We start from the raw sequence: 17,234 nt of genomic DNA on the forward strand, positions 1-17,234 counted from the left end.
GTAACATTATCACACACTCCTCTTCCTACCTAAGTTTCAGAAAACTTGTAAAAACAAACTTGCTTAACCAATTTGTAACCAAGTCCTCTTAAGCCCTACCTCTCTCTAACCGAATTGTTCCCAAGATCTCTCATGCCTCACCTCTGTATCATGCTCTCCTGTATTCTGATGATCTTACATTGTACCTATATTTGCTGATTGTACCTGTACATTGTACCTATATTTGGTGATTGTACCTATATTCGCTGATTGTACCTATATTCTGATGATCTTACATTGTACCTATATTCGCTGATTGTACCTGTACATTGTACCTATATTTGCTGATTGTACCTATATTCTGATGATCTTACATTGTACCTATATTCGCTGATTGTACCTGTACATTGTACCTATATTTGGTGATTGTACCTATATTCGCTGATTGTACCTATATTCTGATGATCTTACATTGTACCTATATTCGCTGATTGTACCTGTACATTGTACCTATATTTGCTGATTGTACCTATATTCTGATGATCTTACATTGTACCTATATTTGCTGATTGTACCTATATTCTGATGATCTTACATTGTACCTATATTCGCTGATTGTACCTATATTCTGATGATCTTACATTGTACCTATATTCACTGATTGTACCTGTACATTGTACCTGTATTCGCTGATTGTACCTATATTCTGATGATCTTACATTGTACCTATATTCGCTGATTGTACCTGTACATTGTACCTGTATTCGCTGATTGTACCTATATTCTGATGATCTTACATTGTACCTATATTCACTGATTGTACCTGTACATTGTACCTATATTTGGTGATTGTACCTATATTCACTGATTGTACCTGTACATTGTACCTATATTCGCTGATTGTACCTGTACATTGTACCTATATTTGGTGATTGTACCTATATTCGCTGATTGTACCTGTACATTGTACCTATATTCTGATCTTACATTGAACCTATATTCGCTGATTGTACCTATATTCTGATGATCTTACATTGTACCTATATTCGCTGATTGTCCAGCTCTTCTTTATTGTAAACCGCCTCGAACTACCACAGCTTTGGCGATATATAAGAATAAAATTATTATTATTAGTGCAGTTTTAAATTAATTTTGGTTGTCATTTATTTCACAGGTTTTACTTATTCTAATTTTTTGTGATTCATTCATAAGGTATGATTTTATCACTATTTATATGTTTCATTTTTTCACATCTTTGTATGTCATAATTTCCTCACACAACCTTATTGGTTTTTGTTGATTTATGCATACTGTATTTGCATATTCCTTTATGTTTTCTCTGTTGTACATTGCAGGCTTTTAGCCGAAACATGGCCCGTGTCGAATCGTATAAATGTTCCGTATATATGGTTGCTATTAAAGTCCGTCTGGTATGAAGACCTGGCCTTCTCTACTCTTTGGGGCTTTTGGAGACATCATCAGCTGGCGGGCCTTGGGGTATCTACAAATAATAAGCCCAAAATGTGCTTAGACACTAATATGGGAGACACTAATAGGCCCCTAATTATGTATCCCCACTTTTCCAAAAGCCTAGCGTGGTTTTTAGCCTCAGTCACGGAATTCTATGAGCCTCAGAGCTGTTACCGCTGTGGCCGGCACTAAAAACCAGGCTACGCTTTTGGAAAAGGTGGGGTATATGAACAAAACCCAATTTTGAAAAAAAAAAACAGGAAAGGACCCCAAAACAAAGGAAGAAAGTGGAGAAAAAGACCTCATTTGTGCTTCTTGGGTCTAAAAAAAACTCATGTAAAAATGTCACAATTTCCAAATTGCAGTGTTCCAATTTTAATCAGAGTTCACAACTTGTGGTATTTTTATCTCAAAATTTGGATCAGTCTCTTCCTTTTACTGCATACAATTTTAATGTAAAAAAAACAGCATAAAATCTCCATTCTAATAGCGTTATAACGCTACACACGACAACATTATAGGTGTTAGGAGGACGTCAATTTAACGCCTAAAAAGCGAATCTGTAAAGGAATCCTAATACAGACGCGCTTAGAATTGCTCAGGATTCTCTATGGTACGACTATGCATTGTAGAATCGTGCTCAGCATTCTAAACTAAACTAAACTAAACCTTAGGTTTATATACCGCATCATCTCCACAATCGTAGAGCTTGGCACGGTTTACAAGAGTTGAGAAAGAAAGGAACTCCAATGAAGGTTAAAGGGTATAGAGAAGGATATTTGGGGGGCTTAGGATGCCAAAGATGGGGATCTTTCTGTAACACACTTCCCCCACGACTTCTACTGCTGGCTGTCTAAACACCACCTAAATTTTAGACATCCTTTACAGAATCTGGCCCTAAGGGCCTAATTCTCTAACTGTGCGTCCCGATTGTAGGCAGGAAGGCAGCCAATCAGGACGTATGTTTTCTAAAAAAAACACTCAGGCGAGGAAGGTCACCTACATTGTAGGTATCTGTTGCAGGTCTACAAAGACATGTAGGGACACTTACGCATGCCCAAGACTGGGCGTGGGGGTGATTTTACCTGGAAGTGGCCTTGGATATGTTTAAGGGTCCCTACATGTCTCCCTAGAGCCACAATAGACGCCTGAAATGTAGGCCTGAATAATGCTGTAAAAATAGACGCTGCAGCTGGCTGAGCTGATCGTGGCATAGGAATCTCCGATCAACTGAGCTGGCAGGACTCCCTGAAACTGCGGCTTTGGGAAGTCCTGCTGGATCAGCTGATTGGGGGGTGGGGGGTGGAATACCCCAACTGCGACCAGCTGAGCCAGCTGCGGCAGAGGACCTCCCCTGACCCCCATCCCCGAGATCAGCAGGAGGGATACCCGACATCCCCAACATCCCCCACTTGAGATTGGCAGAAGGGATGCCCACTCCCTCCAGCCCGACACCCTCGCACCCACCTCACCCCCGAGATTAGCAGGAGGGATGCCCACTCCCTCCTGCCACTGGGACCCCTTGATTCCCTGCCACCCCACCTGAACCCCCGACACACCCCACCCCAACACACTTCGACACCCCCCTCAATACTTGTAGATGAAGACTGGCAAGAGGGATACACACTCCCTCCTGCCGGTAGGCCCAGCTCTTCAAACGCCCTAGCCCCGCCCCCCACTGCCTGCTCTTGTCGAGCAGGGAGGAAATCCGCGCATGTGTGGATTTCCTCCCTGCCTGAAGCAATCTGAGGAGGCTTTCCAAAACCCGGACAAAATCTTTCGTTTTGACTAAGTCTTAATAATACCATATGATCAAGAAACTGTTTTATTTTACTTTTGTGATTATGATAAATATACCGAGGGCCTGAAAATAGTACCTGGCAGGGCCGCATATGGCCCCCGGGCCACGAGTTTGAGACCACTGCCCTATAGAGAGCATCACATGCCCTGACGTTGCAACATTTCCATGATGCAAGCACACAATGCTGCAAAGAACACGAGTTACCCTGCTCATTTCCATTTGTTCTCTTGTCCCTGGTGTTTGTCCTAGTGGCACAGGCCTTTGGCACACCTACCTGGAGCAGTTCACACAATCGATCATTGCACTGTAGGATGCATTCATACTGCTGAAGTAATACTGTGTCTGCTTCATAATGCAGCTGGTCTCTCTGGATTCCATGCCGTCTGCTGTGACATCATCTGTTGCCGGGCAGAACAGACAGTTAGTCTATTGCTCTATTTGGACCGTATAATTAACTTCTTTCAATTTTCTCTTAGCCAGGGAAAATAGCCCCGACATGGACAGTCTTTTAGGATTTGTGAATCATTGTGATCGCCTTTGTTAGATAAGTGGCTCTTTATTCTAATTTTTCAAATATTTCGAAAACATTTGTGACAATGGGTGTCAAAACTGAAGCCTCAAACCTCAAACTAGGAACAGGGGTGCTCAAATGGTCGATCGGGATCGACCAGTAGATCGCGTGGTCTTTGCGATCTTGTACTTCCTGCCTCCCCGAGCCAGGACGGGCCCCCTTACTATGTCACTGGTTGCTACTGCTGCCTTCCAGCTTTGGATAACCAGGGGACAGTAGATGGAGGAGGCAGTGGTGCCTGAAATATGACCATGTTTCTCCTCTTCTATTCAATGCACATTGGCTACCCGTTGAACACAGAATTAGCTACAAAATTTTACTATTAACTTTTACAACTCGCTCAAACAATCAACCAGAGTTTATTGATAGACTCCTAATTCCCTACCATCCCTCTAAATTAGAGGTCTGCACGGGAACGGGGATCGCGGGAATCCCGCGGGAGTCCCACAGGAATCCCCCCCTAACCCACGGGACTCTCACGGGGACCTCCCTCTGGCCCATGGGACTCCCACGGGGATGGAAGGCTTTGGAAGCAGGGTTCTTCCATAAAATATAATGGACACGTCAGCCGTAGTAAAAGAGGGGGGTTATAAATGAATTACCTGAACAGAAAACAAAAAAAGGGTTCCACCAAAGAGATTCCACAAGGAAAACAGCAGCACAAACACAAAAGAAACTGTGGAATTGATGATCCTGTCAGAAGTAATTGCTGCTTTTTATGGGGACGGGCGGGGATGGAGGTAATTCCTTGCGAGGACGGGTGGGGACAGAGAGGATCCTGGCGGGGATGGGTGGGGACGGAGAGGATCCTGGCGGGGACGGCCGGGGATGGGTGGGATTTCTGTCCCTGCGCAACTCTCTACTCTAAATCTCTTCGTTCTGCGTCACAGAATCTCCTTGTTGTACCATCATTAAAACTAATTAACACGTTGAGCTCCAACAACTTCGCCGTCACTGCGCCCTCTCTTTGGAATTCGCTGCCTAATCATTTACGGATCGAATCCACGATAAAGTAATTTAAAGCAAAACTAAAAACATTCTTATTCCAAGATACTTTTGGATAAAAACTGTCCTTTTAAGGACTACAACAATTACAGCTTCTACCCTCACCTACTGTTTTACCCCTAAGTGTGCTTTTTCTCAAAGATTGTAGTTCTACCCTTCTTTCTCAATTGTGTGCAGTTATATATCTTTTTGTATGTGTCTACTAACCTAACCCGGTTCTGTATAGTATTTTAACTCCTACTTGTTTTGTTTCTTTTAAGAAATTTTTTTTATTACTGTAGACCGCCTAGAAATTTGATTAAGCGGTATTAAATTTTTTTTAATAAACTTGAAACTTGAAATTTCTCTCTCTCCTTCTTTGCTGGTGGCCCAGCGTCTGTTCCCTCTCTCTGAATTCTCCCATCCATTCCAGTGGACCTCTGAGGTGTCACCGGTAGCAGCAGAAATCCATATTCACTCCCTCGCTGATGTCATTTCCTGTTTCCTCACTGGCGGAATGCGGCAGAGAGAAGTCTTTGGGGCTGGTGCAGGCAATAAATACAAATCACTGCTATTGCTGCAGGAGATACCTTAGACGTCCAGGAAAACCCAGACATGTCCTCTTTTTAGAGGACTGTCCAGGTTCCCATTCTGATTTTCCAAAACCCGGCAGCTTGTCTGGGTTTTGGAAAATTGTGACGAGCTCCAGCTACATCTGGAGGACCTCTGAACATGTGTGGATGACATCACACTCATCCGCGCATGCTCGAGGCCCTCCAGATGCAGCTAGAGCTCATCGGGGAAGAAGATACGGCTTTGAGGGGGGCAGGGGGCGGGGCTGGAGGTGGAAGAAGGTGGGGATGGGGGTAGAACGGGGCAGGGCCATACATCCAGGTTCAAGTGGCTCCAAATATGGTAACCCTACCTTACACCAGGGAAGGTACACCAGGGAAGGGTAGGAGAGGGGTTTCAGAGAGAGGGGAGAGTTGTTGGTCCATAGCCTGGTAAAGGGAGAGATGTAGACATGCTAGGACCAGGGGCAGAAGGTGTGGGAGGGAAGAGAGGGAGAAATGTTGTACAAAAGATGGACAGGAAAGTAAATCCCCCCCACAACCCCCCCACCTTGTATTTTAAATATCTATGAGTTGTAGAGTGAGGGTGGGAAGAGCAGGGAAGATTCTGAGTTATGGGGTGGGGGGTTGGAAGGGCTCCCTAAAATAAGTTTCAAGTTTGAAGTTTATTGTCGTATGATACTGTATTATTTGACATGTCAATGAGGGCTGAGTCAAATATCTTTGAATAACAATAAGCTTTTACTTATTATGACAGTGCCATACAACAAATTATGAATAATTGGAAGACTTGGAAAAGACTAAACTATAGTTTTTGGTGGAATTCTCTGTGTCATATATATAAAATGGAAAGGGTAATAGCTACGCAAGAGGGATATTTAAAAAAATTTCTGGATGTTTGGGAGCCTTTAAAAAATTATTGTAATGAGTAACAAAATATTGAAATGAGTAAAAACCTTTTTTCCCTTTAATTATATATGTCTAAGGTTGGGGGAGGGGGGAAGGGTAGATTTTGATTTTTATATAATTATAAGGCATGTTAAGAAGGGAATTTATTGTATGCTTTTATGTGAGTTAAAAATTGTTATGGAATGGGAGGGAGGGGGGGGAATAAATTTTAAAGTGGATTATTGGAGAATATTAAGTGTTATATTTAAGTTAAAATGTTATTATTTGCTGTCATACTTATAAGTTTTAAAAATGAATAAAGATTTAAAAAAAATACTTGTTATACCGTCTATTATGAATTAATAAATGATTTAAAATAAGGCTAATAGTAAAAAAGATAAAAACATCTCTATTAAAATTAAGGGGATTACACAGACTGAGTGTAACTAACATGAAGCCAGGAGGAAGAGATACATTGAGATTTAAAACAAGATCCCTTGGCTGAGAAAGGATATCATTATTCAAATGCACTTCACTTTGATTTTCCTTCATCCAGCCGAATTCCTGCCAAAAAGGCTGTCAACTGGAATGGTTCAAAGAATACATATTTCTTCATATGGTATTGTATTACGCATTTACAAGGGTGTCGAAGGAAAAAAGTCCCACCAAGAGATGTAATACCTGGCTTCATCAAAAGAAACTCTCGCCTTCTCCTCTGGGTTTCCCGTGCCAAGTCTGGAAACATTAATATTTTTTGTCCAAGAAATTCTTTCATTTTATTTCTAAAGAACAATCTAAGCAACCCATTTTTATCTGGAGCAAGAGCCACAGTAAGAAGCAATGTTGCCGGAGATGCAAGCTCTCTGTCCGAAAGTTCCAAGATTGCTGAAACATTAAGTGGTTGATTATTCTCCTGTTGTTTAGATGGTGAAGTAACAGAGAAGTAACACTGGACTCAATTTGGGATTTAGTGGCTGACCTGGCCAAGTCTGTCAAGCCCCAGCTTTTGCAGCTGGAAAATAAAATTACTTTTCAAGAAACTGAGATAAAAAAACATAAAAGTTGAAATTGGTGAATCTAAGAATTCTATTGAGAATATACAACAGGAGTTAAAAGTATCAAAACAGCTTAATGAAGCAATAATAAAAGATAATACAAATATGCGTAGAAAACTGGAATCTTTGGAGAATTTTTCTCGTAATAATAATCTCCGACTGATTAACTTTCCTAGAATAGCCTCGGTGACACCTAGGGATATGTTGAAACGTTATATGTTGGAGATTTTGGGTATTCCAGAGGATACATTACCACCACTTACTCAAGTATATTACCTACCAATGAAAGCTATTAAATCACCATCTAAACAACAGGAGAATAATGGTCGAGTTTCTTGGCTTTGTTAAAGCACAGTTACTTACCGTAACAGGTGTTATCCAGGGACAGCAGGCAGATATTCTTTACGCATGGGTGACGTCACCGACGGAGCCCACGGTACGGACCTTTTTACTAGAAAGTTCTAGTTGGCCGCACCGCGCGTGCGCGAGTGCCTTCCCGCCCGACGGAGGAGTGCGTGGTCCCCAGTTAGTATAAGCCAGCTAAGAAGCCAACCCGGGGAGGTGGGTGGGACGTAAGAATATCTGCCTGCTGTCCCTGGATAACACCTGTTATGGTAAGTAACTGTGCTTTATCCCAGGACAAGCAGGCAGCATATTCTTTACGCATGGGTGACCTCCAAGCTAACAAAGAGGGAGGAGGGATGGTTGGCCATTAGGAAAACAAATTCTGAAGTACAGATTGGCCGAAGTGCCCATCCCGTCTGGAGAAAGCATCCAGACAGTAGTGAGTAGTGAATGTGTGAACTGAAGACCAGGTGGCCGCCTTGCAGATTTCCTCAATGGGTGTGGAACGGAGGAAAGCAACAGAAGCGGCCATAGCTCTTACCCTGTGGGCCGTGACAGCACCGTCCAGTGACAGACCGGCCCGAGCGTAACAGAACGCGATGCAAGCTGCAAGCCAGTTGGATAGCGTCCGTTTAGAGACCGGTCGACCCAAACGATTCGGGTCGAAGGTCAGGAAGAGCTGAGGGGACAAGCGGTGAGCCCTTGTACGATCAAGATAGTAAGCCAGGGCACGTTTGCAGTCAAGACTGTGCAATGCCTGTTCTCCGGGATGTGAATGAGGTTTCGGGAAGAAAACAGGCAACACAATGGACTGGTTGAGGTGAAAAGCTGAGACTACCTTTGGAAGGAACTTTGGATGGGTGCGTAGAACCACCTTGTCATGGTGAAAAATAGTGAACGGTGGATCGGCAACCAGTGCATGAAGCTCACTAACCCTCCTGGCAGAGGTGACAGCAATGAGGAAAAGAACCTTCCAAGTCAGAAATTTGAGCGAAGTTGTGGCAAGTGGCTCAAAGGGAGGTTTCATGAGGGCAGACAAAACCACATTCAGGTCCCAGACGACCGGAGGAGGCTTCAGAGGTGGTTTGATGTTGAAGAGGCCCCTCATGAATCGGGAAACCAGAGGGTGAGCCGTGAGGGGTTTTCCTAGGACAGGCTCATGAAATGCCGTGATGGCACTGAGATGGACTCTGATTGAGGTAGACTTGAGGCCTGCGTTGGACAGGGAGAGTAAGTAGTCCAGGACAGTTTCCACCGCTAAAGAGGTGGGATTATGATGATGACGGAGGCACCAAGAGGAGAACCTGGTCCACTTCTGATGGTAACATTGGAGGGTGGCCGGTTTCCTGGAGGCGTCCAGAATGAGACGTACAGGCTGAGACAGGTTTCCTGAAGAGGTCAGCCCGAGAGAAACCAAGCTGTCAGGTGGAGCGAAGACAGATTGGGATGTAGTAGAGACTGATGTTGCTGTGTAAGTAGAGTAGGAAACACAGGTAGAGGAATGGGCTCCCTGGAGCTGAGCTGAAGTAGAAGGGAGAACCAGTGTTGACGCGGCCACCGGGGAGCTATGAGGATCATGGTGGCTCCGTCCCTGCGGAGTTTGGATAAAGTCCGCAACATCAGAGGTAGCGGAGGAAAGGCATAGAGGAACCGATCCGTCCAGTCGAGAAGGAATGCATCCGGGGCCAGACGATGAGGAGAGAAGAGTCTGGAGCAGAACTGGGGCAGCTGATGGTTGTGAGGAGCTGCGAATAGGTCCACCTGCGGAGTGCCCCAGCGAGCAAAGATGGAGTGGAGCGTGGGAGGATCCAAAGTCCACTCGTGAGGTTGAAGGATGCGGCTGAGATTGTCGGCCAGGGAGTTCTGCTCGCCCTGGATATAGACAGCCTTGAGGAAGAGACTGCGGGCCGTGGCCCAGGTCCAAATGCGAAGAGCCTCCTGGCAAAGGAGGCGAGATCCGGTGCCGCCCTGTTTGTTGATGTAGTACATGGCAACTTGGTTGTCCGTGCACAGGAGCAGAACCTGAGGGCAAAGAAGGTGCTGGAAGGCCTTGAGAGCATAGAACATGGCTCGTAGTTCTAGGAAATTGATGTGATGAAGGCACTCCTGCGGGGTCCAAAGACCTTGGGTGCGAAGGTCCCCCAGGTGAGCTCCCCAAGCATAAGGGGAGGCATCCGTGGTGATGATCATGGAATGCGGGGGCAGATGAAAAAGAAGGCCCCTGGAAAGATTTGAGGAGTCCAACCACCATTGTAGAGATCGCTGAAGAGACGATGTCACAGAGATGGGATGAGAAAGAAGATTCGAGGTCTGTGACCACTGGTTGGCCAGAGTCCATTGAGGTGTCCTGAGGTGGAGTCGTGCCAGGGGAAGCACATGCACCGTCGAGGCCATGTGGCCCAGAAGGACCATCATTTGTCTGGCAGAAATGGAGTGATGAAGGAGCACCTGACGACACAGGTGGAGCAGAGTTCGCTGACGATCGGAGGGGAGAAACGCCCTCATTAGGGTGGTGTCGAGAACCGCTCCGATGAACTGAAGTCGCTGTGTGGGAAGCAGATGCGACTTGGGGTAGTTGATCTCGAACCCCAGAAGATGGAGGAGAGAGATGGTATGATGAGTGGCTTGTAGCACAAGTGGAGACGTAGGTGCTTTCACCAACCAATCGTCCAAGTAGGGAAACACCTGGAGGTTGTGAGACCGGAGGAACGCCGCCGCCACAATGAGGCATTTGGTGAACACTCTGGGTGATGAGGCCAGGCCAAAAGGTAGCACTTTGTACTGATAGTGTCGATGGTGCACCTGGAATCGTAGGTAGCGACGTGAGGATGGATTGATTGGGATGTGAGTGTAGGCCTCCTTGAGGTCCAGGGAACATAGCCAGTCGTTCCGAGAGAGATGAGGGTACAGTGTGGCAAGGGAGAGCATTCTGAACTTCTCCTTGACGAGACACTTGTTGAGGTCCCGGAGGTCGAGGATGGGACGTAGGTCTCCTGTCTTTTTTGGAACTAGAAAGTAACGGGAGTAGAATCCCCGGCCCCTTTGTTCCAGAGGTACTTCTTCGATGGCATTGAGTAGAAGGAGGGATTGGACCTCCCTCAGGAGGAGGGGGGTTTGAGTTGAAAGAGAAGCAGACTCTAAGGGAGGATTGTCTGGTGGAAGAGTCTGGAAGTTGAGAGAGTAGCCGTGGCGGATGATGTTTAGGACCCACTGGTCCGATGTGATGACCTCCCAACGGCTGACGAAGATGCGGAGCCTGCCTCCGATTGGCTGAGGAAGAGGCAATGAGGGTGGAAGACTGGCTAAGCCCTGGAGAGAGGAGTCAAAAGGGCTGAGAAGGTTTGGCAGGAGGAAGAGCCTTGGCCGGTTGGTTAGACTGGGCACGAGCCTGGGCGTGCTGGTGTTGGCGGGCCCGCCTAGGCTGCTGTGGAGGTGGATTGAGCGGCCTAGCGGAGAACCTGCGCTGGTATGAGGTCGGTGGCCTGTAAGGACGAGCAGGTGGAGCCTTTTTCTTAGGTTTAATGAGAGTGTCCCATCTGGTCTCATGGGCAGAGAGTTTTTGCGTGGTGGTGTCCAGGGACTCTCTGAACAATTCATCACCAAGGCATGGGGCGTTGGCTAATCGGTCTTGATGGTTGACGTCCAGATCAGAGACCCTGAGCCAGGATAGGCGGCGCATGGCCACGGCGATGGCAGATGCACGGGAGGTGAGCTCAAAAGAGTCGTAGATCGAGCGCACCATAAATTTTCTCAATTGAAGCAGGCTGGAGACATGCTGTTGGAAAAGTGGGACTTTATGCTCTGGCATGTACTTTTGCATGGCGGAGAGTTGCATTACCAGATGTTTGAGGTAGAAGGAAAAATGGAACGAGTAGTTGTTCGCCCTGTTGGCAAGCATGGCATTCTGATAGAGTCGCTTGCCAAACTTGTCCATAGTTTTGCCCTCTCTGCCAGGAGGGGTGGAGGCATAGACACTGGAGCCCTGAGTCTTTTTTAAAGTGGACTCCACCAGGAGAGACTCATGAGGGAGTTGGGGTTTATCAAATCCTGGGATTGGTATAACCCTATAGAGGCTGTCTAATTTACGGGGGGCCCCAGGAACAGTCAGCGGGTTCTCCCAATTTTTATAAAAAGTTTCCCGTAAGATATCATGCACGGGCAACTTTAGGAACTCCTTGGGAGGTTGATCAAAATCTAAGGCCTCCAGGAAAGCTTGTGACTTCTTAGAGTCAGATTCCAGTGGCAAAGACAAAGCACCTGACAACTCCCTGAGAAATTTTGAGAAGGAAGATTGTTCAGGTTTAGATGCGGTATCGGGTGCCGAAGGCTCTTCGTCCGACGACGATGCATCCTCCTCGGTACCGGTAGGGGATTGTTCCCAGAGGTCCGGGTCTCTGACATCGGTATGTGCGTGTCGAGAGACTGGAGTGGAAGGCTCGGCATGGTGAGTTTTAGACAAAGATTTGCCTGAGCGTACCGAGACGTTACCGGGTGATGTAGACCTGTGTCTGTCTCGGTCCCGGGAAGTACGGTGCCGGTCAGAGTCGTGGGGAGACCGGTGCCCTGCCCGGTCCCGAGGAGGATCGGTCGTCGTCAAGGCCATAGTCTCGGCATGGGAATGGAGATGTGGTGCCGAGAGAATGGGCATGGAGGAGTCCATAGGTACCGATGGCGTGGATACCGGTTGGACGGTGTGGGGCTCGGGCCGGTCTGGTACCGAGAGCAGCGGTGCCAAGATAGAGGGTAAGAGCTGCTTAAGTTGCTTGTGGAGTTGTTCCTGCAACTGGTCCTGGAGGATGGCCGCAATGCGGTCGTCCAGGGGAGGCACCGGAACCACTTTTTTCTTCTTTGGTTCCATGGGTGCCGCTCTACACTCCGGCGATGAGGGGGCCGATGACGAGGCACTCACCGAAATCGGAGTGGAGCGTTTTTTGGCTCGGCGTGGAGCCGAAAGGACTGGTGCCGTCCCCGAGGTGGGAGGGCGCTCAAGGGTGGAAGGCTTCTTAGCCGGCTTACCTGGCGCCGGAGGCGCCGATGTCGACTCAGGCGGTGTCGAAGTGGTCGGTGTCGACTTCGACGGTGCCGCAGATGAAGAGGTCGAATCCATAATCGGGCCGGTGCCGAAAAGTAGATTTTGTTGGATTTGACGATTCTTCAAAGTGCGTTTTTTAAGAGTGGCACAGCGGGTGCAGGAGTCCGCCCGATGTTCCGGTCCCAAGCACTGTAAGCACCAGTTGTGTGGGTCAGTGAGGGAGATCGGGCGTGCACACCGCTGGCACTTCTTAAAACCGGGCTGCGGGGGCATGAATGGAAATACGGCCTCCGCAAAATCAAACCCCGAGGCCTGGATCGTGCCAACAGGCCCCGCCGGGGCAGGAACGAAAAATAAAGCAAAAAGAAAGGAAATTTTTTTTTTTTTTTTTTTTTAATTGAAAGAAAAAAGCACCCGAAGGTGAAAAAAACCGAAAAAAGAACGCGAGCGGGAAGGCAAAAGGAGGATTTCAACGACGTTGAAAAACACACGTCTTCTTCGCTCCGCGGAAACGAAGAAACTGGGGACCACGCACTCCTCTGTCGGGCGGGAAGGCACTCGCGCACGCGCGGTGCGGCCAACTAGAACTTTCTAGTAAAAAGGTCCGTACCGTGGGCTCCGTCGGTGACGTCACCCATGCGTAAAGAATATGCTGCCTGCTTGTCCTGGGATAATGAGTTTTATTGCTGTGTTCTGGAGAAATTTGGTGCCGGCGGATTTCCTTCTGGGTTACACCTTGGTATGGGGGAATTACAATAGTCAAGGTTGAGAAACAACCGAGAGGGTGCTGACACCACTGGGCGTAGGAAGTAGAAGTGAGGTAGATGAGAGAAAAGAGGGACTGGTTTTGTTTTCATCATTATCTGTGAATTTCGGAGTGTCATATTAGATTAAGATTTGGAAAGCAGAGATGAAGTACCTTACTGCAGCGGGTTATATGAAAGAATAAGGACTTCAGTGTACCAATATGATGTGAAAGAACAAAGCTTACCTGCTTGGAACCAACTGCTGTATGCGATTCCATAGAGGAACTGCTGAAACACGGACCTGATTGAGAAAAAGGACAAAGCTGTTTTGTTATATTGTCATTATGCTAGCTACCTGCTCTTTGTGAAAAGAGCAGAGTACAAGTTTAAAACAGAAATAGATGAAACACACCCACGATAACAGGAGACAGAATGGGTGGGTGACCATGAAAAATCAGTCCTTGATGGTTGGAAGTCATAGGGTGGGAAATTTTAAAAGCCAGACAGAATGAAGGTGTTCCCAGGGCAGGACTGGGAAGGGGTTTAAATTTATATGCATACGTCTGAAAATATTACTCGTACAGGGTTTTGAAAAGCCTCCTCAAATCGCGTCGGGCAGTGAGGAAGTCCGCTTATGCGCGGATGTCACATGATGATGTCATGAGCACATGCATGTGACATCCCCGTGTACACGGACTTCCTCCTTGCCCAACGTGATTTGCGGAAAAGAGCAGGGAGTGGACAAGAGCAGGCGGTGGGGCGGGGCGGGGCTAGGGTGGAGCTATGCGGAACTGGGCGGGCCCTAGCAATGGACGAGGATTAAGTGACTTGCCTAGGGTCTCAAGGAGCAGTGCAGGACTTGAACCCATAACCTCAGGGTGCCGAGGCTATAGCTGTAACCGCTGTTTTGAAAATATGGTGATATTTGCCCAGGGAAAAGTACTAGTACACAACGTATGTGTGTGCTCAGCTATAAACTACTTTTATAACGTCTAAGTATAACAGGAATTTTCAGGGCTTTACGAGTGCCGGGTTCTAGTCCAGCACTTTGCCCATAGAAGTGCTTCACAGGATTGGTGGAGGCCTATGTTTCGAGTTAAAGAATTCAGTTATAAGAATTGTCTTTCGAATTGCTGGGGTTATGGGGTTTGGCTTCACCCTTCAGGGAGTACCATTTTAATACCATTGCTCATATACAAAGGCTAAATAGAAAGAGAGGATGAGCAGGGTAATTTTCAAAAACCATCTACCTATGTAAATGACTATTTGAAAACTGCCCACCCCGCATGCAGGTACAAGTACATGCATTGTATAACACCCCCGTTTGCTGACCCGTGTTTTCATGGCACTGCTCCTGAGGCACTTTAAGGTAAGGGAAGTTGTAATGAACGTATTTCACATTTTCAAAGACGTCTGCATTATTCCTAATGGAGAATGTATCTACAGACAAAGCATGTGTACACGTGTTTTCCTGGACAGTATTCACAGGGAAAACACGTATGTACATTCTCTTTAAGAATGAGCGCAAAATGCAGCTGTACTTTGCATCGGGACATTTTGTTTTGAAAATTGCTGTCACAAAGAGAACAATTATATACCATTTCTCATTAATAATAAGTCAACAGACTCCTAACCGGGACTTTTTCAGTGTAAAATCTGCCATAGGTTCAGTGGCATAGTAAGGAGGAGAGGCGAACTACCCTGGATGCTGGTTTGGTAGGGGTGCCTTTTAAATCTTCACCAGTACAAACAACTTCTCCGGTCTGCTCCTCAAGCCGGCCTGGCTCCCCTCTGAAATCATTTCTGGGTTGCGGAGCCACGAAGCGACGCATCAAAGGGAAGGCCAATGCTGGCGCGAGCAGCAGGTTGGAGGGGCTGCTTGCACTGGCCAAAGAGGCATGGAGGGAAGAGAGGGCGCGAGTGGGGGAGCGGGAAAACAGGGGTCACAGGTCGTGGCTATTTTGTTTTACATGGAAAAGCAGCTCTTTATTCCGTTTCTTGAATTATTTATCAACACCCAAACCAGAGAGAATGAGATGGGGGTAGAGAAACATTATGTGGAAGACAAGGGGCAGAAGAAAGAGACGGAGAAACTCTTACCAAGCAGCAGCAGAAGTCCACCACGCCAGGTTTAGGAAATCTGCCACAGTTGGCTGGGAAAAGAAAGGAGGCCATAGGTTAATCCTAAGTAATCCTCATCACTTCAAGTACAAATGTCCAAAAATCCAGTGCCAAACATGGTCATTTTCAATCCAGAAAATTACCCTACTTTAGACTTTTTGGCCCGGATTCTGTATAGGACGCCTGGTCTCAGAAGCCGACGGGCGTCCTATACGGAATCGCGCCTAAATTGAACCCGATTCTCTAACCAACGTCCATGTTACAGACGCTGGTTAGAGAATTGGCTTGTAAGTAGACGTGGCCGCTGAGCTCATTGTGGCTGTGATAAGTCCCCCCCCCCCGAATGAACGTGGCAGTAGGGATGCCCAGTCCCTCCTGCCTGGAACTCCCCCCCTCCCATAAATGAAAGCAGTAGGAGGGATGCCCAGTCCCTCTTGAACGGAACACCCCCCTCCCCCCCATAAATTGCGGCAGGAGGGATGCCCTGTCCCTCCTGCCAGGAACACCCTCTGCCCCCCAATAGATCGCGCTGGCCTAGGGAGACGCGTATGGCCGCCTTGGTCCACCTAAGGCTACTTCTGGGCCAAACCACGCCCGCGCCTAGCCTTAGGCGGGCTTGCGCGCCTCCCTAGGCTCCCAGAGGCACCTACCAATATAGGCAGCTTGCCTCGGGAGCTTTTTTTCTAAAAGCGTGTATCCCGATTGGCTGGTTAGACAGCGGTAGGACGCCTACTGCTGCCTACAATTGGGACGCTGTTTAGTGCATCGTTCTTTAAGGTCAACCTCTGGTTAAGGTTCCAGTTCGGCAACTCTCTGGCATCATCTTGCTGCCCCCATGCCTGGAATAATTGACCTGAGTTTGATCACCAAACCCCTTCTCTTACCTTCTTTACCTACTCACCACTTCCCACCAACCCAGCCAGCAGATTAACCGTTCCCCTTAACTGTATCCATGACATCCTGTCTGTCTGTCTTGTCTGTTTAGATTGTAAGCTCTTTTGAGCAGGGACAGTCTTTGGGAAGCAGAGCTGGTATTGTGATGTCATAATACCTCATTCCACCAATAAGAGCCAACCTCATCAGTGATGTCACAATGGCTTGATTGTCCTGTACTCCCCTCTGCCCTCCAACCCAGCCAGCAGATTAACCGTTCCCCTTAACTGTATCCATGACATCCTGTCTGTCTGTCTTGTCTGTTTAGATTGTAAGCTCTTTTGAGCAGGGACTGTCTTCTTTGTGACTCTGTACCGCACCGTGTACGTCTAGTGTATGGTAGTGCTATAGCAGTAGAACATCATAGTTTTAAATATTACTTTCATTCATTTCAGGGCATTTCAAAAAAGCCTGAAATCCTACTTCTTTTGACTTGCCTTTTTAAATTAGGCCATTTTGTAATTGCTTAGTTTTAATTATTTTAAGGTATAGATTTAAGGTTGTTTACTGTATGCTGTTATTTTATAATGATCTGCCATGTTTTTTTGTTGATATATGTCATGTTTTGTTTTAATTATGGACGAAAGGGTGGTTGATCGTTGGAATGATAGTCGAAGCCAGCAACATGCTCGACTTCAAGAGACGATGGGATAAACATGTGGGTTCGCTCCGGGGAAATGTTTAGGGGAGGGTTCTTTGAGTGGGCAGACTTGTTGGGCCGTCGGCCCTTTTCTGCC

General features: G+C 47.0%; 1 protein-coding gene across 4 annotated transcripts in view; it reads right to left on the reverse strand.

Annotated features, from left to right (window-relative positions):
- Nucleotides 1-17,234, reverse strand: part of CACNA2D2 (calcium voltage-gated channel auxiliary subunit alpha2delta 2) — a 1,199,719-nt gene that overhangs the window by 28,860 nt on the left and 1,153,625 nt on the right. For all 4 annotated transcript variants that reach the window (XM_033926190.1, XM_033926189.1, XM_033926191.1 and 1 more), the window contains 3 exons: nt 15,544-15,596; nt 13,689-13,744; nt 3,525-3,648 (listed from right to left, as the gene is read on the reverse strand). In XM_033926190.1, coding sequence (XP_033782081.1) covers nt 3,525-3,648; nt 13,689-13,744; nt 15,544-15,596 — 233 coding nt within the window. The remainder of the gene's footprint in view (nt 1-3,524; nt 3,649-13,688; nt 13,745-15,543; nt 15,597-17,234) is intronic.

The sequence above is a fragment of the Geotrypetes seraphini genome, chromosome 17, assembly GCF_902459505.1.
Source record: "Geotrypetes seraphini chromosome 17, aGeoSer1.1, whole genome shotgun sequence".
Taxonomy (NCBI): Eukaryota; Metazoa; Chordata; class Amphibia; order Gymnophiona; family Dermophiidae; genus Geotrypetes; species Geotrypetes seraphini.